Genomic DNA, 26,616 nt, shown 5'->3' with positions numbered 1-26,616 from the left:
ATGATCTGGGAAAAGGAGCTGCTTGCATTGCAGGCAGAGTTTCATTTGCAGCATGAAAGCACTGTCTGAGGGGATCTTCTCCTCAGTGGTGTCTACATGGTGAGCCTTCGCACTGCCTGGTAGGTAGTTCAGTCAGTGCCAAGGCTTTGGGATGCTGCACCGTTTTCCATTTGGTTCCACTTGGCTAGCATTTAGAGCCTGTCTTCAACATTCGTAAGTTTAACTTTCTCGACTTCAAGCATTCGAGTGATTTTAATAGTGACCTCATTTTTGCGTGGCAGCTGGTGCAGCTATGTGCAGTAGAGAAAAAAATGAGAGGTGCAATGTTATAGCCACAGAGAGAAGGAATGTATTTGTAAAAGGTGTTCAATACACTCCAGAAAGTACTCAAGTAGTCTCTCAAGTGCACAATGAGGGAATTGCAAAAATGGAACAGCGCTAAGTTTGTGGGTAAATGAGATGATGATTGCCCTCCCCCTCTCCTCAGGGCTCCTGGGATCAAGGGAGTGTCCTGCCCCTCTGAATTTCCAAGGGGCTCCAGAGCTAATGTGCTTCCCCAGGCAGGAGGACTAGGACCTACTTTTCCCCTGAGCAGAAATGGAGATTGGGGGTGGCCGGTATTGCCCCTTCCCCTTTTTTACCTTGGGGTTTTTTGGTCATTCCTCATCCCACCACCCTCCTGTTGAGCCCTTCATTGCCTCTCCTCTCCCCTGCGTTTTATGGGTTACTTCATGGTTACTGTGTAAGGCAAGGCACATATTATCAGAATTAATGTTTCATTTACAAAAAATTATATGTAGAAAAATGTACTTTTAGCAATTTCTAGTGAGAGTCCAATTTTTGGTGGTCATGGGAACCTAACCCCTTGGTTCTCATAGGTTCAATATATTGACATCCGGGTTTTGATTTTCTCTTTGTTGTCTAGAAACATTCCTCCTGTGAAAGTTGAAGATTTACTGTGTTCTGGGACATCCCGGTTGGCAGACCCAGTGCTACAGAAATCCAAACTTGAATGCCCCAAGGATCCTTTGCCCCATAGGACCTTCTCCTCACAATAAACCTTTAGCTTCTAAAAGTGATCCTACCTTTGAGAAGAAATTGACTTGTAGCAAGTGCCCTGTTTTCATGCATATTTGTGTACTCTCCCAGCAAGCACCATGCCTATGCCCCAGGTTAGGTCCTCCTCTCCAGTGGACTTCTACCCCTCTGCTTTTATCTTCATTTGCCTCCTGGAAACGTTTGTGGGCGGGACCTGCTATTGTCACAGCAGCCCAGTGGTGGGTTTCACCACCTGTTCAAGTCTTATTAACATGGTTACTTATGACTTTTGGTTTGCCTAGCACATCACTGGATCAGACACCATCTGAGGCTCAGGGGGTTTAGTGACATGTTCAAGGTCACATAGATAATGAGCATTGGATTATGTTTGTTCATACCTAGGACCCAGTGAGAGTGGCAAGCAGGAAGACTTCAACCCTGACAACTCACATCTCTTCCTGATTGCTGATGATATGAAGAGGCTTTTTTTGGCTATGTAGAGTGCGTGTGTGTGTGGCATGTGTGTGTCAGAGAGAGAGAGAGAGAGAGGAGGACTTTATATAAGGGACTTTAATTCAGACACTAAAAACCATTCTAGAGATTCCTAGATACACGCCAATGCCTCAAAGCTGACTATCTTACTTAAATAAATGGATATATTTTGGTCCGTCATGAAAGATGTGCACATAGTAACTTAGTGTGCCACTGTTTAATTATATTTGAAGGTAAATACAAATTTTAATTGAGTAAAGTCGATTTTAAAAAGGGGATTATTATGAAAGACAAGTACATAGTAACAGTGTGTGTCACTGCTTAAGTGTACACACTTAAGCACAGACTACCTAAGTGTAGATTGAATTGAGTACAAATCTTTATACAGTAAAGTAGATTTTAAAAAGGGGATTATGTTCTGTTCATGCTGGTCTTTTCTGTTAATATTTAAACTAGGATCTTTGTATTCAGAAGCAAGCCAAAGTCAGGTGATGGTGTAAAATCCACCTCTGAAATGCATAAGCCAATACGAGATGAGGATTTAAAAAAGTGTTTGTTCTTTTCAAATATATGCGAGATCAATGCTACCTTTCTATGTTATCACAAATGCTATTTGTGAACTCTTCTAAAGGCATTTTTGGGTAAGGGTCTAAACAATGTTAATGTCAGGTCACTCTAGAACTAGCTTCCCACAATTTTTCTTAAGAATTTTTTAAAAAGCCATTTCAAGGAAATCACTTTAATTTCTTAGACATGGGAATTTTGTGGTGGTATTTGATGTGAAAAATATCACATAACACTTGACATGCTGCAGGTGTAAGAGCACTTTTTATGTTAATTAATAAATTTCACAAACGTTTTTTCTGTTCTTTCCCTTAAACCTCCCCTCATCAAGCAATTCTTTAAAATAAAAATTTTATTTTAAAAATACTTTTCCATGCTCACATGATTCATAGTCTCCCTTCCCTCTTCCCTTCCCCCTCCCAGAGCAGACAAGCAATTTCACTGGTTTATACATATGTTATCATCCGATACTGATTTCCTTATTATTCATTTTTTCAATAGAGTAATCTTAAACCCCAAATCCCATACCCATACCCATATAAACAAGTGATAAATCGTGTTTTCTTCTGCATTGCTCCTTCCACAGTTCTTTTTCTAGCTGTGGATAGCATTCTTTCTCTTAAGTCTCTTGAAATTGTCCTGGATCATTGCATTGTTTTTAGTAGCAAAGTCAGTGTTCTCTTGGTTCTGCTCATTTCACTCCGCATCAGTTCACGGAGGTCTTTCTAGTTCTAGAAATCAAGTGATTCACGTTTCCTTATAGCAGAAGAGTATTCCATCACCTTCTTATACCTCAATTTGTATTCCCTAATCAAAGGACATCCCCTTATTTTCCAATTTCTTGCCACCACAAAAACCATTGAGCAATCTTTTAAAAAGTTGTCCTGACAATTCCACACAAGCCAGCAAAACAAATCCCCATACTGGCCATGGTCAAGAATGCAGGTCCCATAATGCATTTTACATCCATCATTTCTCTGGCAGGAAGCAGATGGCATGTTGCATCTTTAATTCTCTGAATTTGTGACTTCTCATTGCATTGATCAGAGTTCTGCATTTTTTCAAAGTTCTTCCTTATAATGTTGTCTTTGTATATAAATGGTTCTACTCACTTCACAATGTATACATCAGTTCAGAGGACTTCCCATTTCATTGTCATTTTTATGACATAGACACAATCCATTATATTTCTATTCCCTAATTTGTGTGGCCATTCTCCAGTAGGTGGGCATCCTCTTAGTTTCCAGGACGAAAATTACTGCTATAAATACTTTTGTACACGTAGGTCCTTTTCCTCTTTCTTTGATCTGAGAACAATTTAAAAACCTCAGCAGTGGGCAGTGTCAGAAAATGTCTTTCTGAGAAACTTGTAGTTTTGAATTTGAAATCTGGCTGGTCAGCTTCAGAAAAATCAAAGGCCAAACTTCCTGTTAAATTAGTGGCAAAATTACTGGGTACCAAAATATGCTACTATTATGTGGAATTTGAGTCTTAGCCAGAGATGTCATGAGCAGCACCATAAGAAGAGAACCTAAGTTCTGAGTTTGTAATGATTTGTACCCTGTAAAAATATCATGAATAAATGAGCTGAAGAAGAAATGAATGGTTGAGAAAAAAAACCTGCATTAATTAACCACCTTCTATGTGCACTGGGCCCAGGGGATGTGAACCCCAAAACAAGATAGTCTTTGATCTCTTAAGAATTTACATTCTGATGAGGGGAGGCAATACATATGAGGGATGGTTGCCAGAGAAATCAGTTTTGGTGTTCTAGGGGTTCAAAAGATGGCAAGTAGAGCTATAAGACAGTCTATTGTCAAGGCCTTTCCAAAGGCAAATATTGATTAGATTACTTTTTCCAGAGCAAGAGGCAGAAAAGAGAAAGGAGGCTTGAATATATTGGCTTTATTGAGTGAACTTACTGCATCAGCAAGCAGAGACACATTTGGCTTTAGGGTTGAAGTTGCACAGTTGAAGGAGTTAACTCCTCTAATGAGGGGAAGGGAGTCATGGTCTTTGGATGGTGTTGTTCCAGGCATGGGGATGCCAGACAGAGGCAAAGTGCTTAGGCTAGCCAGCTGGATGAAATGAGAAGCATGGTCTGAGGCTGACACCATATGTAGAGTGGATTAAATGTTTGCCCTCGGTCACAAATCAGGACTTCCAAACTTCCACCCCGTGACTCACTGGGTTGTTGTGAGACTCACAGGAGACAATATTTGTAAAAAGTCCTCACTCCACTGCCTGGCACACAGCAGGCACTATATAAATGCTGATTCCTTTTCTTTCCTTTCTCCATTGGATGTTTCAGTTGTATTAAGTAGAGGATTCTGGTCTTCATGACTTATTTTGGAGTTTTCTTGGCAAAGATAGGTCAGTGGTTTACCGTTTGCTTCTCCAGCTCATTTTACAGAAGAGGAAACTGAGGCAAGCAGGTTTAAGGGACTTGTCTGGGGTCCCACAGCTGGTAAGTGAGGTCAGATTTGAACTCAGGTCTTCCCAACTCCAGGACCAGAGTTCTGTCTACCTACCTGTTCCTCAGGTCAGTTACTCTGTCCTAATTACAACTGTAAAAGTGAAATCTTGGTTGTAATGATTGCTGGGCATTTTTTGAGCGACAGTTCCTTTTAGTGAAACTGAGAGAAAATCCTTAATTAGGAAACTAGTGACAGTGGTGCCAAGAAAAATCCAATAACCTGATTGGATTCAGTCTGATTTCCAACACTGATTTAGAAATTTCAAGACATCTAGAAATGGAATACCAGAAGTAAGTTTATAGGTCATAAAGCCCAAATGCAATCATTTTTTACAAGTGATGTAACTGAGGCCATTTGTAATATTTCCAGTTTTCCTATTTTAATATGTGAATTCCATGTAAATTTGTGTTCCATTCCTGAAGAAATGAGGTATAGTGAAATCTGTTCAGTGTAACCTCCAATCAGAAAGGGCTAACCCGAGTCCTAGAGGTAGGAGGTATGTGTTCTTCCCTTTATGCCACAAGTTAATTGTGTAACCTTGGGCAAGGCACATAGTCTCTTTGGCCTTGGTTTCTTCATCTGTAAAATGGAGTTGAAAAAGATGACATTTATTTATTTGTTTGTTTGTTTGTTTCTGTCAATTCACTATCCAGACTTAATTAGCTTTTATTTTTATTTTAAAAGATGGCCTTTAAAGTCCCATCCAACTCAAAAATTTTGTCAATCAGTTACAAAGTAATAGACACTGTGACAGTTACCCGGAGGGATATATAGAAATAAAATCACAGATTTTTAAAATTCAAAGGAACTCTGGTGGCCATTCCTAGTCAAGGCATATCAGAGAAACAATCCCTTCTTCAACATAGTGACAAGTGGAAATCCAGCTTTAGGACTTACAACAACCCCTGTCCTCAAGGAGTTTACTATCTGGTTGGGAAACAGATCATTAGGAGGCATGCGCCACACTAAGTTGCCTGATAGCCCAGCCACACTCTTAACATTACTTTGCCATCTGTAATATCATCCAGCCAGTCCCAGACAATCCCACCTCAATCCTGTTACTCACTAATGTTTATTCACCTTCAAGTTGTGAAATAATAAAGACCATGGTTAGTCCAGGGGTTCATTTTGGGGACTAGCCAAAGAAAAAGTAGATAAAATTGGTTCAGACCATGAATGTCATTTCCTATTGCCTTCCTGTCACTGGCCCTGTTCTACCCTCCAGCCTTCCAGTCAGAGGGGAGAGGAGACTGAGAGATTGGGGAAGGTATTGGGTATCCTAGACTGAGTTAACCAGCAAGATGAGGAGATTTTAAGTGATCAGTTTACCCTGGAAGGGTAGGAGTTCCATGAAGTTGAAACCCAGCCAAACTGCATGTGGAAAGTGGAGAGGGAGCTGAGAGTCACCATCTCTATTTTGGGGGGTATAGAGGCTCACTAGGCTTTCCCACTTTCTGCCACTACATCCTAAGCTTCTATCTTTTCTAAGTTTCTACTCTTTCTATGCTCGAAGACTCTGGGCTATTCTCATATGACCTATTTATGTAATGTAAAGACCCTTACACTTGGTCATCAGCCCTGCTGCAGATCCCTTAGGTCTTCTGGGAATTTTCATCCATCCGGTAGCTGAACCAACTCTCTTTTACACTCTTTTTACTCTCTCTCTCTTTTTTTTTACAACTCTTTTTACTCTCTTTTTTTCTCCTTTCAACAGATTGTGTGCTTCCTGAAGGGAGGGTTTGGCTTCTTTTCTTTGACTCCCTCAGTGCTTGGCACATAGTAAACACTTAACAGATATTTCAGTTCATTCATTCCACTAAGGAATTTTTTGTGGAAGATTTTGTTAGAGATTTCAGAATAGGGGAGTGACCTGAATAAAGAACATTGATTTAGGAAGATGTACCTGCCAGTCATTTATAGGAACAATGAGAAAGAGATAAGACTGGTTGGAGGCTGCTATAATGTTTATACATGAGATGATATGGCATGAGAGATATTTTTAAAAAAACCCAAGCAGAGCTTGGTAACTTATTTTAGCTTGCCAGATTGTGTAGTACAATAGACTTGATACAGTTACTTTATTTGGTCAGAAAAATGCTATATATGCTTAATCAATAGTGTGGGTGAAATATTATTGAGTTTGGCTTGCGGCAGTAATGTTATCTTTTTTTAAAGAAGATATAAGATTTAGAATTGGAGGGAATCTAAAAGGTCCTTTAGTTCCACCTCTCATTTTAAAGAGGAGGAAACGGAGGCAACGAGAGCTGTAAAATGACCTGCTTGAGGTTACAGTTAATACGTGGGAGAGCCAAAATTTGAACCCAGGACTTTTGACTGCAAATCTTTCTGCCAGACCAACCTTATTTTCTAACAAATAAAACTTTACTTGACATTTCCAATTAAATCAAGTAAAATGTCATCATCACTATCATCATCCTCATTGCTTTTATTCATTTAATTTTCAGAATTGTGAGAATCAAAAGGAGATAACATATGGACAGCACTTTGAAAATCTTAAGGTTCCATATAAGTAACTATTATTATTGTCATTATTATTGGTAGTTGTAGTAGCACCGAAAATATCATCATTCAGTCAATCGATAAACATGTGTTAGTAGTACCAAAAATATTCAGTCAATCAAGCAATAAATACTTAAGGTACGTACTATGTGCCAGGCACTGTGCTAGGTGCTAGGGATTCAAAAAGAGGCCAAAGATAGTTCCATCCCACAAAGAGCTTATAATTCCCTTCCTGGTGTTCTTCTTTTCTCAAGAGTTCTTAAAACATTAAGCATGAGGAAATTGAGGGAATTGAGAAATTGAGTGTACCAAGCTGACTCCCATCTTGTGACTCAGTTCTAGAGCTAGCTCAGTTCCTCTTCTATTCAATTATGGGTTTAGTCCAATTTCTGTCTTCTGAGAAAAACCTTATTGCATTGTTTGAATGTAGCCCTGCTGGGCTGGGGAACTGGATCACCTCTCTAGGTTACGCAGTCAGACCCAAGGAATGCTCTCACAACTGTACATCCCCATTCAGATCCATCAGTTATTCCATGGATTGTTCACAGATCCTTGGGGGGAGCGGGACATGCCTTTTTCTGATTTCAGGAAATTGCATCCTGTTCATGCTCCCCTGTTCAACTTGGAAAGTCCAAAACCTTCCTCCCTCAATTAGCAGTCAGATTACCTAATGTGGTAGTTTCCTTTGAATGAATTGGCCTTGTTTGATTGTTTTCACAGTAGAAGAGTCTTTCTGCACCTGAATTTAGGGTCCAGACCTAAGCTGAGGAAGGGGCCTGCTCCTAATTTGTTAGGAATTGACTTGCCTTGTCTAAGAAATCAAAAGCTCGGAAGCTCGACTTTTCTCTTCCTCAGCCATTCCATCCCCCTCCCGCCCCCCCCCCCCCCAACTGAGCCATACATTTTCAGACATAGCCAAGCTGTGAGTTTGTTTTCCTTTGGCTGTGCTTGTTGATCACAAAGAGGTTTTTTAAAAATTGGGAATGACTGATGGGGAGGACAGTGATAGTGATGGCAGCTCAGCATGTGAATTTAGGTATTTGCCATTGGCAGTTGGGAAAAAAAGACAGAAAAATACATAAAGTAAAAAAGTTTTGATTTCACACTAAATCCAAGTCTCGCAGCAGTTCACCCAGTCTCAGAAGCTCTATTGTGAGCCATTACATTGTTTTGGCCCAAACATCAAGTCTTTGTCTGGAGAGCTCTCACTTGTAACAAGTTGTGTCTCTATTGCAGCAGTGCTTTTTTTTTTTAATTAGCATTATTTAGTTATTAATAATGGTCCCAAAGTACAAAAGTAATAGTAATGTGATACTGGTAGCTCTGACAAGCCTAAAAAAATCGTGAAGTGCCTAGGTATGTTTGTATAAGTAATACTTTTTAAATGATAGGAATCACTATTGTGTGCGATTTCCAATTTAAATGAAGGATCTTGGAATGTATCTGTCCCATAAAATGAGGTCTTACTGTACTCCCATGTCAATGAAGCATTTTTTAAGTGCTAAAAGGTAATAGAAACTGTTTAGAATTAAATATTCTATTAATTAAATAAAATATTATATATATTAATATTAATATGAATTAATATTAATATAAATAAAATAAAATAATTAAATAAAAATAAAACAGTTTTGGAAACAATATACTGGATTATATACTTTTTAAAAAGGGAAACTAGGTAGATATTAATGGAGATTTTCAGTTCCTAGCTAATTCTCTTATTTTGTTCTTTGTATGTGGAAATATGGTTATTGGAGTTTGTCAGGTAAGGAATAGCAAATATTTCATAATTCATTAATAAATTAACCCTAAGTAAAAAAGGAAATGGTTTAGATGGTGTCGCTATGAAATATTCCCTCCCCTCCTCTAGTCTTCCACACTTCCCCCTCTCTTTTGACTCTTATTTAACTGAGAAAATTCTATGGAGTGACAGGATCCTGGTCTGTGTGGGTGGAGGAAGTAGTTCTCATATTAAGGGATTATTTCAGGGAGAGGCTGAGAGATCAGTACCCAGGAGGACATTTATGAGCAGCCAGTATGTACAGAATTCAAAGAAGCTGCTTACAAGACAGCCAACCTTTGAGTCTTTCCTTTGTAGTCTCTGGGTCTAAATAACCACTGGACAAAGTGGCAGCCATTGGCCTTCTACGGTACAAAGCCGTCATGGGCCTGAAGTGCTGTAGAGTGTAAGCTTATTGAGGACAGGAATTGTATCATTGTTATCTTTTCCTCGGCAGCTCGTAATAGTGCCTGGCACATAGCAGGACCTTAATGAAAACTTCTTAAGTTATGTACTATTATTTTATACCCATAATGATTGCTTAAAAACATTTTTTTAAAACCCTTCCCTTACATCTTAGAATCAATGCTATGTATTGGTTCTAAGGGAGAAGAGCAGTAAAGACTAGGCAATGGGGGTGAAGTGACTTGCCCAGGGTCACACAGCTAGGAAGTGTCTGAGGTCAGATTTGAACCCAGGATCTCTAGCCTGGCTCTCAGTACACCAATCTACTCAGCTGTCCGGGCTTAAAACATTTTTTGAAGGATGTAGTGGCCAAAGAATTCCACTTAGATTCTAGAGAGCAAGATTCCAGTCCCACATCTTCCAGTTAACAGCTATCTGGCCTTGGACACAAGATTTGTAAACCTTGTTTTCATATAAGAATGAAAGGTATCACTGAACAACAAATATATATTAAGCGCCTGTTGCATACTAAGTACAGGGGCAGTAAAGACAAAAAAGAACCAGTTATCACCCACACGTACCTCTAAGCCGTCAGACTATTTGGTTCTTCTCCTTATTCTCTCTTGTGGTTGTTTCCTGGGTTTACTCTCCTCTCATTCTGGTGCCCTGTCTTATATATGAGTGTGTGTATGAAGAACCCAAGAAGAAGGAAGGAGCCACTACAGAGAGCTTCAGGAGCACAGGAATATGGTCTTAGAAATGGACTTGTCAATATGTATTCCTTACTTATTATGTTTAAGACATTGCCCTATAGAATTTATTTACCAGTGTCTCAGTCCCTCTCTCCCCTCCTGGCATCATTGAAGGTGTCATCTGGGACTTCTTTTCTAACCTTAAAAAATGAAGGCGTTGAATTAAATAACCTTTGGATCCCTTCCATCAAATAAATGAACAAACAAAAGAATAAATGAACGAATAAAGACATTGCTCCAGACCTTCTAGGGAATACGAAAAAAAAAAAAACCAAACAAACCAAATTCTTGTTCTTCAGTAGTAATTTTCCTCTAGTTGGGGAGGTAGTTTATAAAATACATTCTAAGTTAAATAATACTATTATTTATTTTTACTATTTTACTATTTATTTATGTAAATAAATAAATAATTTAAAAATAATTAAAATAAATGAAATATTTATTTTATTTAAAAATTTTATTTATTTAAAAAATAAAAAATAATTAAAAAATAAATATAAATTATATTATAATTTACTATTATAATACAATAGTTACTATATTTTCAATACTCTAATGATGATAAATAAGTTAAAGAAGAGTTAGGTGGCACTATAATAAAGAATAACAAAGAATTTGACGAGGTATTTTCATAGGTTAATACAGGATTGTTTGCTACATTAATGAGTTTAATGGGCCAAGTCAATGCTCTCAGGCAAGAAGTAAGATTGGTATGGAAACATTTCATGTGGAGGAGGTGAATCTTGGGCTGACTATTATAGGATGGGTATTAGCCAGGCTGAGAGGAAAAGAGGGTCATTTGAGGTGGGAGATGGGCCAAAACAAGATAGTTTTGGGGGGATCTTGAGTAGACTTGATGGTCTGAAGTGCTTGGTTTTAAAGTAGAATAATGAGAGATAATACTAAAAAATAAGTTTGAGCCATAAGTCTAGCATGTGAAGGATAATCTCTACTACATTTATTAATTAGTTTTAAAAGCTTTTAAATAGCTTCATGTTAAACTTTTAAGATTAGTATGTGTTGATTGAGATGGAGAATGTATACTTGAAAAAATGGTAATGATTGCACATCTAGGTCGTCAAATGCCATACATTTCCTTCTGAGGCCAACCTAGACCTAGTTGGTATGACTGAATAATGAATGAATGAATGAATGAGTGAATGAATGAATAATGAATGAATGAAAAAAACATTTATTAAATATCTTCCCTGCTATGTGCTGGACAGCAGAAACACAGAAATAAAAAACAACTGTTTCTTCTCTAAAGGAGCTTACATTCCAACAGGTGAAACAACCAATATAAGGGAGCAGTGTCTAGGAAAGGAAGCTTTGGTTCAAGGAGTTATAGGTAGCTGATTGATGCTCTGAGTAGATAGTGTAAAGTAAGTTCTAGTCTGGGACTAGGTAGTGGTTTAGGTGGCTTTGTACTCTCTGTTACTGAGTCATTCTTCAGTTGTGATTGGCTCTTTGTGACTTCATTTGGGGTTTTCTTGGCAGAGACTTTGGAGTGGCTTGCCATTTCCTTCTCCAGCTTATTTAACAGATTTGGAAACTGAGGCAAACAAGGTTAAATGACTTCTCCAGAGTCACACAACTAGTGCCTGTGGCTGGAGTTGAACTTGGGAAGATGAGTCTTCCTGATTCTAAGTCCAATGTTTTCTCCATAAGCTGCTGTCTTGGTACTTACTTAGCAGTCAATATAGCTAGCCCCAAGGCAACAGTTCCAATGCTGAGCAGATTAACTTTTGTGGAAGAAAAGTAGGAAAACTATGTGAAATATGTTAGTCTTATTTGCCCTGGACATTGAACTTGCTGAAAAGCAAACCAGGCATCATCTTTGCCATTGCTTCCTGGGTTACATACTCCAATACTCCATTTGATTTGTGGTCTCATCAATGTGGGAACTCCACCCCATGGTGCAGATTCCAATTTATCCATTGTTTATGCATGCTATGGGAGACTTTTTTGTGTCTTTCAGTAAATCTGCAATTGGGGTCTGCCTAATGTGCTTGGGAACTTCCTCTCATTCCTATGATTTTGTGTGATGTTCTCCATCAGTCATTCCACCTTCTCTGTAGGAATGATCTGTACTCTGTTCATACTTCTCAACTTTTTTTTATTTTTTGATACATCACTGTCCTTTTGTAATTTCTTGCTTCTTAATGTGTTGTAGCCTGCTCGCTTTCCACATGTGTGGAGACAGGATGAATGATGAAAAAGTTTAGAATTCAGGAATGTATGTTGATATTTTTTAAACCCTTACCTTCTTTCTTAGAAATAATTCTAAGGATCTGTTCCAAAGCAGAAGAATTGCTAAGGGCTAGGCAATTAGGTTTATGTGGCTTGCCCAGGGTCACACAGCGAAAAAGTATCTGAGAACAGATTTGAATCCAGGACCTCCATTCCCCAGACCTGACTTACTATCCAATGAGCTACCTAGCTGCCCCCAGGAATGTACTTACTTATTTATTAATTAACTAATTCATTAATTTGTTTATTTATTTATTCATTTATTTTTCTAGTTACACATAGAAACAATTTTTGACAATTGTTTTCTGACAATTTTTCCCTTCCCCAAGATGATAAAATAATCTAAATTATACCAGTGCTTTCATGTAATACATATTTCCATATTGCTTATGTTGGGATAGAAGACACACATCACACATACAATAAGAATCTCATGAAGGAAATAGAGTGGAAGATGGCATGCTTTGATCTGTACTCAGACTCTGAGTTCCTTTTCTTGGCATGAACAGCACTTAATCATGAGACCCTTGTAAGTTACCATCTTGGAAACTTGCTTTTGCTTATCCTTGCTTTTTTAGTCCTTCACAGCTGATCATCATATAATATTTCTATTATTGTATACATTGTTCTTCTGGTTCTGCTGGGGATGTACTTTTCATTGGAAGCACCTAGTAATTTAAAGTAGAACAGAAAAGACTTCTTTGAATGGCATTTTTATTTTATTTTTTATTTTTATTTTTATTTTTTTACATTTGTTTTATTTATTTTTTTTAATTTATTTTTTTTAATTTTTATTTGGTCATTTCCAAACATTATTCATTGGAAACAAAGATAATTCTCTTTTCTTCCCTCCCCACCCTCCCACCACCTCTCCCATAGCCCACGCGCGATTCCACTGCGTATCTCATGTGTTCTTGATTCAAACCCATTTCCATGTTGTTGGTATTTGCATTAGAGTGTTCATTTAGAGTCTCTCCTCAGTCATATCCCCTCCACCCCTGTAGTCAAACAGTTGCTTTTCATCGGTGTTTTTACTCCCACAGTTTATCTTCTGCTTGTGGATAGTGTTTTTTAGATCCCTACAGATTGTTCAGGGACATTGCATTGACACTAATGGAGAAGTCCTTACTTTCGATTGTACCACAATGTATCAGTCTCTGTGTACAATGTTCTCCTGGTTCTGCTCCTTTCGCTCTGCATCACTTCCTGGAGGTTGTTCCAGTTGACATGGAATTCCTCCACTTTATTATTCCTTTTAGCACAATAGTATTCCATCACCAACATATACCACAGTTTGTTCAGCCATTCCCCAATTGAAGGGCATCCCCTCATTTTCCAATTTTTGGCCACCACAAAAAGCGCAGCTATGAATAATCTTGTACAAGTCTTTTTCCTTATTATCTCTTTGGGGTACAAACCAAGCAGTGCTATGGCTGGATCAAAGGGCAGACAGTCTTTTATTGCCCTTTGGGCATAGTTCCAAATTGCCCTCCAGAATGGCTGGATCAATTCACAACTCCACCAGCAATGAATTAGTGTCCCTACTTTGCCACATCCCCTCCAGCATTCATTACTTTCCATAGCTGTCATGTTAGCCAATCTGCTAGGTGTGAGGTGATACCTCAGAGTTGTTTTGATTTGCATCTCTCTGATTAGAAGAGATTTAGAACACTTCTTCATGTGCTTATTAATAGTTTTGATTTCTTTGGCTGAGAACTGCCTGTTCATCCCCCTTGCCCATTTATCAATTGGAGAATGGCTTGATTTTTTGTACAATTGATTTAGCTCTTTGTAAATTTGAGTAATTAAACCTTTGTCAGAGGTTTTTATGAAGATTGTTTCCCAATTTGTTGTTTCCCTTCTGATTTTAGTTACATTGGTTTTGTTTGTACAAAAACTTTTTAATTTGATGTAGTCAAGATAATTTATTTTATATTTTGTGACTCTTTCTAAGTCTTGCTTGGTTTTAAAATCTTTCCCTTCCCAAAGGTCTAACAGGTATACTATTCTGTGTTCACATAATTTACTTATAGTTTCTTTCTTTATGTTTAAGTCATTCACCCATTCTGAATTTATCTTGGTGTAGGGTGTCAGGTGTTGATCCAAACCTAATCTCTCCCACACTGTCTTCCAATTTTCCCAGCAGTTTTATCTCCTTTTCCTGCCTTTTCTTCTTTCACTATTTCCTTCTACGCCAGTGTTTGCTTTTGAACAGTCCCCCCTTGTTCCCACCCTTATTTTACTTCCCTTTCTACCCCCCTCCCTATTTATACCCCCCCTTATTTTCCCTGTAGTCTTTCTAAAATTAACCCTCTGCTCCCTCCCTCTCTTGTACTGCTTCCCTCCCCACCAGACCATTTGTTACCCTTCTACTCCCCTATAGGGCGCAAATCTATTCTCTTCCCCAATGGATTGGATTGTTCTTCCCTCTTTGGGTCAGTTTCAAAGTACGTAAGAGTTGAGTATTTCCTATCTCCAACCTCTTTACACTTCCAGTATACTGATTTTCTCCCCCCTCCCACTATGAGCTTCTTTATGACATATAAATTTACCCACATTTGTTTCTTTTCCCATTTCTTTTAATATTAACCTATTTTAGGGGGCAGCTGGGTAGCTCAGTGGATTGAGAGCCAGCCCTAGAGATGGGAGGTCCTAGGTTCAAATCTGGTCTCAGACACGTCCCAGCTGTGTGACCCTGGGCAAGTCACTTGACCCTCATTGCCTAGCCCTTACCACTCTTCTGCCTTGAAGCCAATATACAGTATTGACTCCAAGACAAAAGGTAAGGGTTTAAAAAAAATATTAACCTATTTTAAAGCTCTAGTTATATATATATATATATATATATATATATATATATATATATATATATATATATATATATGCATACTCATGCGTATGTATTTTTGCATGCATATATCTATATACCTATTTATGTCTTGTCCTTTCATCCTATACAGTTTGCTTCTGTTCCCTCTAAGTATACTTCTTTTTGCTTCCCAGCTAATAACAACAGTTTTTAGGAGTTACCAATGACCTCTTTTCTTATAGAGATACATATCATTTTAACTTATTGAGTCTCTTAAATTTTTTTTGTTTTTCTTTTTTCCCCTCTTTTTTCATTACCTTTTGATGATTCTCTTGAGTTCTGTGCTTGGACATCAAATTTTCTGTTCAGGTCTGGTCTTTTCTTTACGAATTCTTGGAATTCTTCTATTTTGTTGAATGACCATACCTTCCCCTGTAAGAATATAGTCCGTTTTGCTGGGTAGTTGATTCTTGGTTGTAGACCTAGTTCCCTTGCTTTCCGGAATATCGTATTCCACGCCTTTCTTTTTTTCAGTGTGGATGCAGCCAGATCCTGAGTTATCCTCACTGTGGTTCCATGGTATCTGAATGACTTCTTCTTGGGGGCTTGTAATATTTTTTCTTTGGTCTGATAGTTCTTGAATTTGGCTATAACATTCCTGGGAGTTGTCAGTTGGGGATTAAGTACATACAGGAGGTGATCTGTGTGAATGGCATTTTTAAAGAGAAATGTGAAGGCATGAAGAATTATGTTGTGTATCTGAAGGGAATTTCCAGTTATAAAGTAATTGGTGCCAGAATGCTTTCTACTATACCAGTCCCTCTTTAATAGCCATGTCCCCGTTCTTCGAAGTGTAAAATTGGGATATTTTAAAATAGCAGTTCACTTGACTGGTTGTCTGGTACAAAATGCAAGCCAAGGTACTAATCTCTGAAATTGTATCTGTGTGATGCTGGGACATGCCTCAAGGGAGATGAATAGATTGTTTTTAGGAGATTTTTGCTGTTTAGACTTCTGTCCACAGGGGGAATCAAGCTGGCAATTTCACCTGATAACTGATTTAAAATGGACCAGGTGGCTAGTGTTCTCCCCTCTTCTGTGTAAAGATGAGGTGGGTTGTGAGCCTGGGGTGGAAGATAAATGAATATCTCTAGGACAAGGGCCCGAGTTCACTTTTCCTGAAAATTATACGTTTGGAGGTAGAGATAGAGGTCAGAGAAGAATGTAAAACTTTCTTCTGTTCCTGCAAATCCAGCTGCCTAACCATCTGATGTGGTCTTTTTCCTGTTTTCAAAGGGAACCATGCCGGTGGAAAGAATGCGAATGCGCCCATGGCTGGAAGAACAAATAAACTCAAATACAATACCGGGGCTGAAATGGTTAAACAAGGTAAGCTCTGTGTGTGTGTGTGTGTGTGTGTAGACAGAGACAGAGAGAGACAAAGAGGAGGGGGGGGAGAGAGAGAGAGAGAGAGAGAGAGAGAGAGAGAGAGAGAGAGAGAGAGAGAGAGAGAGAGAGAGAGAGAGAGAGAGAGAGAGAGAGAGAGAGAGAGAGAGAGAGAGAGAGAGAGAGAGAAGCAGAAGGAGAGAACCAGAGAGGGAGAGGAAAAGAGGGAGGGAGAGGGTGTGTGTGCACACATGAACTTATGCATGTGGTCATAAGAAAATCAGAGGAAGCCTGATTTTTACATTCTCAGATGAAAGTCAAATGCTTGCTGATTTCAAACAAAGAAAGCTAGATATACATGATTTGCTGTGATTGGAACCTTTTTTAGTTCTGACTAGGGTTTCTTAGTCTTGGGATTATAATTTCATTAGTTTATGTTTCTCTAAGTTGTGGGAACTCTCTAGTAACAGGGTCCCCCCCCCACCTTTTGAATTCCTTATCTTCTTTCTGATGCTTTCCTCCTCTAGGGTACTTCTTTTTTTAGTTTGTTTTAAACCCTTACTTTCTGTCTTAATAACAACTTTGAGTCAAAAGGACATGGGCTAGGCAAATGGGGTTAAGTGACTTGTCCAAGATCACACAGCTAGAAAGTATCTGAGGTCAGATTTGAACCCAGGTCCTGATTCCAGGCCTGGAACTCTATCCACTGTGCCACCTGAGGTACTTCTTGAGACAGTAAAGGTAGGGGAAAGATTTCAGAATTGGGAGAGATCTTAGTCTTTATCTAAATTATTTTATAGCTTAGATGAACATTGACTTAAATAGCATTTGAGAGTGTTATTTTGCAAATGAGGAAACTGAGGCCCAGAGGTTAAGTAACTCACTCACCATCTTCAGAGCAAGGATTCAACCCCAAATTTCTGACTCCGAATCTAGGACTGTTTCCACAATATCATCCCACTTCCCCATTGTAACTTGGGGCATAATTTCTGCTTGAATTGACTAACTAAGCCAGGTTGAAAGAGGGAATCATTTGCCTGGAGGTAGCAGTCTCCTTTGAGATTGACTGCTTCTAAAATGACCTCTTAGGAAAATATTGGAGCTGGAGTGTAGGGCATGCAGCTGTGTGGCCAAAAGAATATCCAAGTCATTCAAGCTCTTGTCCTTGCCTGAAAGGGTCCTGAGCCGGGTGGGGGTAGCTGTCACTAGCAGTGGGTCAGTGGATCTGCCTGGGGCTGGGGTAGGACCTTCCTCTTCTGTCCTAAACATCCAGGGGCCTTTCCTTGTTAGGTGTCAGTGGCCTGATGGTCACCCCATAGAACATCAGATTGTCATTTCTTAGAATGGTTTCATTCAAGTCATGCTCTCATTTTCTTAACTTTTATTAGAGAAGTAGAGAATCTTGAGCATAAGGAAACCTGGTGATCATCTTGTCCTGACTTTTCCTTTTACAGATGTGAAAGTAGAGACCCAGAGGGGTTAGGGTTTGCCCTGGGCCACCTAGATGGTGAAGTTGGGACAAGCTGAGATTCTTGCTCAGGGCTGTAGGGTTCAAGTCAAGCCAGTCAGTTAGCATGTGTCTGCCAAAACCTGTGCTAAACACTGGGGATACAGAAAGAGCCAAAAGACAGTTCCTACCCTCAAGGAGCTTATAATTAAATGGAAAAACTCATTATTCTTTTCACTATACCCCATTACATAGCAAAAATCACCTTTTAATTATTTAATTATCAATTGTAATCATTTAGTTATTACTTTATATATATTTAAACTTTTATTAATTAATTTAATTTATTATTGTTATTTTTATTTTTTACGCCCTCACCCTCTGTCTTAGAATCAATACTAAGTATCAATCCCAAGGCAAAAGAATGGCAAGGGTTAGGTCATTGGGGTTAAATGAGTTGTCCAGGGTCACACAGTTACGAAGTGTTTGAGGCTAGACATGAACCCAGGTCCTCCCATCTCTAGGCTTGGCTCTCTCTGCACTGAGTCACCTAGCTGACCCTTTTATTATTATTTTTAAAACCAAAGGACACCAATTTAAATTCTAAGTAGATGGGTATAGTCCTGGATCATTCTTTACCCACTTTATCCATGTTAAATCCTTCTCTTAAATAGAATATTTGCATCCCTTTCTTAATCATCTAAGATTTACTCTAAGTACATATTAAATCAAGCAGTTAAGAAATGTTGATTGCACACTTCTATATGCCTACCTGTTGGGAACAAACATGCTCATTATGCTTCTTTTTTGTTTATATGATTTAAATGAGAGGCCCTGGGTTCAAATTCTGTCCTTGAGACTACTCAGAAATAAATCCAATTCTTTGCAGATATGGTCTGACTAGGATAAAAGTACCATGGAGTTACTGCTATCTCCCTTTCTCTTGTTACTAGATCTTTTTAAAATTAGGTTAAATTAAAATTGCTGAGGGTATTTTTTTTTGAGGTGGCCTCAGTTTCCTCCTCTGCAAAATGGTGCCTATAGCACCAGCATCATAGCCTTGTTGTGAGATAATCCCTATAAAGTACTTTCTAAACTTTAAAAGTATTATGTAAACATTAGTTACTATTAAGTAGCTCAGTGGTGCAGTGGATAGAGCACAGAACCCAGAGCCAGAAGGATGACTCTCAAATCAAATCTCAGACATTTACTAGCTGTGTGACCCTGGGCAAGTCACTTAACCTCTGCTAACCTCCGGTTCATCATTTATATAATGGGGCTAATAATTTCACCTACCTCCTAGGGTGGTTGTGAGAATGAAATGAGATCATATTCATAGGAGTGGTTGCCACCATGCCTGGCCCATAGTAGGTGCTTAAGAAATACTTGTTCCCTTTATTATCTGTGTGTCCCTAGGAAAGTCATTTAATCTCTCATTGGCAAAATGAAGGGATTGAATTAGATGGCCTTTCAGGGCCCTTTTAGCTCCAAATATATAATCCAAAGTCTCTGAGAGTCTAGGAGAGAGACTGGAGAATTTATTGCTCTGGGTCTTCTCTTTTCAAAGGTTGTCAAGGCCAAAATAAATAAATAAATAGATATATACAGAGATAGAAGGATACATAGATAGATGGATAGATAGATTCAGAGATATCAAGATAGATGGATGAATAGAAAGATAGATGGATGGATGGAGAGATTGATGGATGGATAGATACATAGATATATAAATGGATAGATACATAGATAGAAACATAGATGGATAGATAGATACATAGATATATAGATGGATGGATACATAGATACATAGATAGAAACATAGATGGATACATAGATATATAGATGGATGGATGAATAGACAGTCAGATAGATAGATACATGGATAGATACATAGATATAGATACAGGGATACATAGATGGATGGATAGACAGATAGACAAGTAAGTAGATAGATAGATAGATTGATTGATTATATACATAGATGGATGGATGAATAGATGACAAATAGGTAGGTAGGTAGGTAGATAGATAGATAGATAGATAGATAGATAGATAGATAGATAGATAGATAGATGAGTGGATACATAGATACACAGATAGATACATAAATACATAGATAGCTAGACAGCTGGATAGATACATACTTAGATAGACACATAGACAGACAGATAGATAGACAGACAGATAGATAGATACATAGATAGGTAGGTTAATCCTCAGGGGAACAGATTCATTTTGTTCCTGAGACCATACTTTGAAGTTTACCCAGAATGATCAAACCTGGCTCTTTGGTACAGAATTCAAGAACTGAGAGTCACCACCATTCCAATATACATGGGTTATATATAGTCTTACCAGAAGACCAGTGAAGGATGATTGAAACAATTCTTCAAGGGATGGGAAATAGAGAAAGAGGTTCCCCTGAGCGTGAACCTTAGCTCTGCCTATATGACCTCTGGCAAATGACTCAAACCTCTTTGGGCCTCAGTTTCTTTATCTGTAAAATGTGGGGTGGGGTTTGACCAGATGATCTCTAGGATCTATTATCCTACCTGTCAGTGTTATTCCTTGGGGAGTGTGAAAGTCTTGGGAGAAGAAGGGGCAGGACTGTGAGTGAAGTTGGCATAAACATGTTCTTGTGATATTTGTTGAGGCAAATTTCATTTTTGTTACTGCCTTGAAAAATAGGGTGTGTGTATCAGAAGTCCACAGTTCTTTATACAACCCTCTAGTTCTTTTTTATCTATTCAAATATTCATGTTTTTGAATGACTGTTAAATTTCCAGTAAGTTAAAAAAAAGAAGAAAATAGGAAGTTATGAGGCTTTACCCTCGGTGAGACTCCCCTGGCCCTTCCTCTCCCTGATATGTGGCAGTTGTTTGGTCTTTGTGCCCACAGTATCCTTTTGCAGATAGCAAGCATGATGTACCCAAGTCAGGTCAATGAGGACCAGAGTCAGTCCTTGGGAGAAGGGTAGCATTTCCTAAAGTAGTATCTGTGTGAAAACTCCTCTTGCTGTGGCCTCCTTGGGAGCTATGATAACATGGGAATCCATTCAAGTCAATGAATATTTATTGAACACGTCCTATGGGCAACGTACCATGTAGACTCATAGTGGAAATCTGTCTGTGTATGCACATGTCTTGATGGACTCTACGCAAGGGCAGAGAATCATTTAGGGATGTTTGAAACCATCCCAATATGTCTGCTTTGAAAGAGGCTATTAGTCATGCAAATATCACGTGTCCTTAGATGGAACTGAAGAGAATAAACAAAACAGCCACCCTGTTTGAAAGGAATTGTTAAATATTCAGCCTTTGCCTTTGAAAACTAGAGGAAGGTGGTAGAAAGTGTTCACACTTAGAGATATTTCTTTTCTTTAGTTTAAGGCAGAGTTAAATGACTATAAATAAAGGATTTGGATTTTGGTTGTTTAAAAAAAAAAAAAAACTTGGCCAAGGTCCATCTCTTCCAGCTCCAAACAAACAGGTTTCTACATAGGGCCACAGAAAGCAGAAATCATTGTTGCTCTGGTGTCTGCTAGGCTCTTCCTGCTAGACCAGTCTTGGACTTACATTGGCCTTCTCAGCCCTGGTAGGAAGCTAGGTGGTGCAATGAATAGATTCCTGGCCTCGAGTCAGGAAGACACGAGTTCAAATGTGGCCTTAGATACTTACTAGCTGTGTAACTGGGCAAGTCAGTTAACCTTTGTTTGCCTCAGTTTCTTCAACTGTAAAATGGAAATATATTAAATAACATGTTATAATATTAGCATTAATATCAATAATTAATTTTATAATAAAGCAACATATTGATGTGATTAATAAAATTAGTTAATAGTAATAATCCCCAAGATTGTTGGGAGGATCAAATGAAGACATATTTATAAAGTGCCTTGAACCTGAATAAATGCTCATTTCTTCCCTGATCTCACACAGAAGGAGCAACATTGGCACTTGCACTTCCTCCAATTTCACCTTCTACGAGAGACCTTTCCTATCCTCCCTTCCTTCCATTTCCAACGTCTTTTCTCAGAAATTGCCCATAATTTACCCTCTAGATACATATCTTGTTTATATATTGTTAACATATTATCTCCACCATTAGAATGGGAGCTCCTTGAGGGCAGGGACCTTGCTTGTCTTTCTTTGTAACCCCAGAACTTAGCCCAATGTCTGGCATACACTAGGAACATAATAAATGCTTTTTTGTCTCGAATAACATACGAATAGCAGCAGCATCACTCACCTGTCATCACCCTCATTAACAGCATTACTTGTGAATATGAAAATGAATTATAGTGACCTGGGTTAAAGTGCATGTTGGTCTTGATCTCTTTTTCATTTAAAATAAATGCTAGCCTTCTTCAACTTTTTTTTCCTTTTTTTAATATTTAGAATCACAGACTTTTTTTTTAAACATTTTTTTATTTGGTCATTTCCAAACATTGTTCATTGGAAACAAAGATCATTTTCTTTTCCTCCCCGCCCCCCCCCCCCCACCTCTCCCATAGCTGACGCACGATTCCACTGGGTGTCAGATGTGTTCTTGATAGAATCATAGACTTTTAAAAAGTTAGTATCATTAGTTCTTGAAGCTGAAAGGGGCATTAGAGCTCTTAGGATTACAGATCTAGGGCTAGAAGGGCCCTCAGAGATCATACCTTCTAACCTCTTTTTTTCAAGATAAAAAAACTGAGACCCAGAGAAATTAAGTGACTTGCTTGGGATCATCTTGGAAACATTCTTTAATTTTCCAGGTAAGAGAGACCAAGGCTCAGAAAAATAACATGAAGACCTTAATCAGTACTTTCCTCCTGGCTTAAATATTTAATGGAGAGTCACAGGAGGACAAGGAACATGCTGATCTTAGATGAGAACTAACCAGAAGTCCATTATGGAGGACTGAATAAACTAGATGCAAATTCTCTTATTATTGGGTGCTGTGGGGGTTGCCCTTAGTTTTTCCCTCCAATGGAAATAACCTCTTTGAAGATCAGACATCACTTCATGCCATCGAGCCTTGGATGTTGGTCTCTATGGCAGTAGATTTAGTGGGAACAGGCTCTCCACAGACCCTCCTGTCCATACATGTGGTTTTTCATATTTCACTCATTTCTCTTATAGGCACAGTTCTTGCCAAAGTATATTGGATAAATTCTTTTGAAAATTGGCATCTATATTAAACATGATACCTTTAGGTGCTGGCTATTTTGAACTTGCTTTTGACAAAAAAAAAAAGGCTTGTCATGAAAATTCTCTTCATATCTTTTTTTTTTTTAGTATTTGTGTGAACTTTTACAAAAATCACAGTGGGCAGTTTTACCCTACATTTTCTATATTAACAACTATTTCTGATCATTGCACATTTTCCTTTTGAAATGCATGGACAGTAAAATTGAATGACCAAGGAGTGGTTTACAAAGAAGACTTAGATAATTCTGCTGCTTCATTGCCAAGTGTTATGATATTGAAGTGTAGACAGGTTTTCCCCATGAAAGCTTTCAGGAAAATTCTGAGATCTTATGAGATGGTTTTAGTTAGGACTGTGCACTTTGTCACAGAAAAGTTCATCCATGGTGGCTAAATCTCTTGAAAGGGATTTGGTCACTTGTGCAGTCAGTCAGTCTAGAGTGGAGGTTGTAGGGATGACCCAGCAGTTTCTAGCTGATGGCACAGTTCATTTCCCAAATGGCAGGAGTGGTGACTCCTTTACTTCTTGCCTAAGAGCAGCTGCTCCCTTTTGTCTGCTACTTAAATCTTTTTTTTTTTAAGTTTTATTGATGTGGCTTGGTTTTTTTGTCTTTGTTTTTGCATTATAAACACAGATCACTCCCACTTCATGGAAGGACTCAAAGTAAAAATCTAAGTAAAAATAATAATACAGTGATCTTATCTGAAAAGGCATACAACATTTCACTTCTGTAGCACTTTCAGTACTACTCTATTTTTTTTTAATTAAAAGGAACTATTTTCTCTCACACCCTACCCCATTGGGAGGGAGGGAGGGAAGGAAGGAAGGAAGGAAGGAAGGAAGGAAGGAAGGAAGGAAGGAAGGAAGGAAGGAAGGAAGGAAGGAAGGAAGGAAGGAAGGAAGGAAGGAAGGAAGGAAGGAAGGAAGGGAGAGAGAGAAAGAGAGACAGAGAGGGAGGGAGGGAGAGAGAGAGACAGACAGAGAGAGAGAGACAGAGACAGACAGACAGACAGAGAGAGAGAGAGAGAGAGAGAGATGTGACAAAGAAAATCACTTTAAAAGACTGATATATATAAATTTAAGGTCGCCAAGGAATTCAGCTATGTAATTCCTAAATGAAAACTCAAGTCAGCAGTCAACCTTTTATGGAGTTTAATTACAAACAGGAGGAAGAAAGGTATTAGAGATAGAGAGAGAGAGGGAGAGAGAAAGGGGAGAGAAGGGAATAGGGCTTAAATACCCCTTCTGTTTAGGCTGGGCCAAAAGGCCCAAGCCCTTAGATAGCTGAGGCAAAGAAAAGAGATCAGTCCCTATCACTCATGTGACCAAAATGGAGAAACAGTCTCAGGGGCCTCCACCTCCAGCTTTCCTTCAGAGCAAGCTTCTCAGAGCACAACCTCTCCAACCAACCTCTCGTCCTCAGACCCCGCTATCTTTAAGGAAACCATCCAAGTTCCCTCCCCTCAGTTCTCACATCTACCAATCACTGTCCATGTCTTCCCTGTGCCAATGGTGGCTCTACCTTAACCCAGGACCGCCCAGAGGTCTGTGGCTTTGCACATGTCTGTTGAAGGTCATATTCTCAAATAATTAAATCTTGATCCTTTGCTGCAGCCCTTCCTAAATCCTGTTACCCTGAGTAGGGTGGAGATTGGAATAATTAAATTTTGATCTATGCTGCAGCCCTTCCTAAATCCTGTTACCCTGAGTAGGGTGGAGATTGGAATAATTAAATTTTGATCTATGCTGCAGCCCTTTCCATTGTTCAGCAAAAGGTTTCTGTCCTAAAGTAATCTTAAGAAGGGAGGAGGAGGAACCTCCCATGCCAATGGGGTTCACATTCCAATAGACTATCAGTAAGAAATTTTTCAAGTATGAAATTTCCCAATGGTGAAATTTCCAACATTTATAAGTCGAAGAAATTTTAAGGTTTACAGAGAGAGAGAGAGAGAGAGAGAGAGAGAGAGAGAGAGAGAGAGAGAGAGAGAGAGAGAGAGATTTCTTGTAACAAATTTTGGTAGCCAAGTAAAATAAATTACCCCAATGACAACACAATAATAGATCTGTATCTTAAATACATCAGCTCTTTGTCACGAATGTAGCATAGCATATATTACAAATATAGATGAAACATAGCTGTTTCAACATCAAGCCTCTGGAATGAAGAAAGGTCAATGTATTGATCATAGTTGTTGCAGCTGTCAAAGTTGTTTTTTTACAGTGTTAATGTATGAAATGTTCTCCTGCTTCTACTTATTCTATTCACTGGTTTATAAAAGCCCTCAAAATTGCTTCTTATTTTATTATTGATGTTAAAATATAAATGACTAATCTGGGTTCTGCTTCCTTTACTCAGTATCCGTTCATAAAAGTATTTTTCTGTGTCTGAAATAATATATTTTAAAATTTCTTACAGGATAATAATATTCTGTCATATTGATATACCATCACTTATTCAGTCTCTTCAATTTATGGGCATCCCTTTAATTTCCAGGGTTTTTCGGCCACCACAAAAAAGCTGTTATAAATATTTTTGTATATATCAGATCTTTTCATCTATCTTCTGAATATAGCTGGGCCAAAGTCATGCTGTTGAATACCTTTTTGAGTTTCATTATACATTACCTCTCAAAGTGGTTGTGTCTATTCACAGGTCTACCAACAGTACTGTGATCTGCCTGTTTTCCCATAGCTCCTCCAACATTTATGACTTTCCTTTTTTTTATCATTGTTGTCAATCTCATGAATGTGAAGTGGATTCTTAGAATTGCTTAAATTTTCATTTCTCTAATTCATAGTGATTTAGAGCAGTTCTTAAAAAAATAAGGCTGTGGATAACCTGAGTTTTTCCCCATGAGAATGCTTATTCATCTCTTAAGATCATTTATTAATTGAAGAATGAATCTTTTCCTTCTAAACTGGAACTAATCCTTAGATATCTTGAAGATTCGACTTTTATCAGAGAAACTTGGTACAAAGAATCTTCCCCCTTTATTTGTTCCACTTTTAATCTTAGCTTCATTAGCTCTATGGGTTCAAAACCATTTTCATTTTATGTAACCAAAATTATCCATTTTAATCTTCTGTGATTCTCTCTACTATTCCTTTTTTGGTTATGAACTTTTCTTCTTTCCATGGATCTGATAGGTAATTTTAATTTTTTTCATGTTTCTCTAATTTTATATCAAGGTGGCCTACTCATTTAGAGCTAATCATTATTAAGGACATGAGGTTTTGGTATAAATGTAATTTTCTCAGAAGTCTTTCTCAAGTAGCAACTCCTTATCTCAGTAGCTATAGCTTTTTTGTTTATCACACAGTTTTAAATACATTTTCTTCTATCTGCTGAAAACCTAATCTATTCCACCTGATGAATCTCTGTTTTTAAAAGCAATTTCAAAATGTTATAATAATTACTACTTTGAGGTATAGTTTGAGATTTAGCACTGCTAGGTCCCCTTTGTTCCCATTTCTTTTTATTATTTCTCTTTAGATTCTTGACC

The 26,616-nt window shown here is 38.2% G+C and overlaps 1 protein-coding gene across 6 annotated transcripts in view; it reads left to right on the top strand.

Moving 5' to 3' along the window:
• IRF2 (interferon regulatory factor 2) overlaps window positions 1–26,616 on the top strand; it is a 142,633-nt gene that overhangs the window by 62,271 nt on the left and 53,746 nt on the right. For all 6 annotated transcript variants that reach the window (XM_016423108.2, XM_056802955.1, XM_007496065.3 and 3 more), the window contains one exon: window positions 16,384–16,476. In XM_016423108.2, the coding sequence (XP_016278594.1) occupies window positions 16,390–16,476 (87 nt within the window). In that variant the 5' untranslated portion in view covers window positions 16,384–16,389. The remainder of the gene's footprint in view (window positions 1–16,383; window positions 16,477–26,616) is intronic.

This window comes from Monodelphis domestica, chromosome 6 (assembly GCF_027887165.1).
Source record: "Monodelphis domestica isolate mMonDom1 chromosome 6, mMonDom1.pri, whole genome shotgun sequence".
NCBI classification, from domain to species: domain Eukaryota; kingdom Metazoa; phylum Chordata; class Mammalia; order Didelphimorphia; family Didelphidae; genus Monodelphis; species Monodelphis domestica.
Note: the sequence above shows the minus strand (reverse complement) of the source record. Positions and strands in the feature narration are given on the sequence as shown.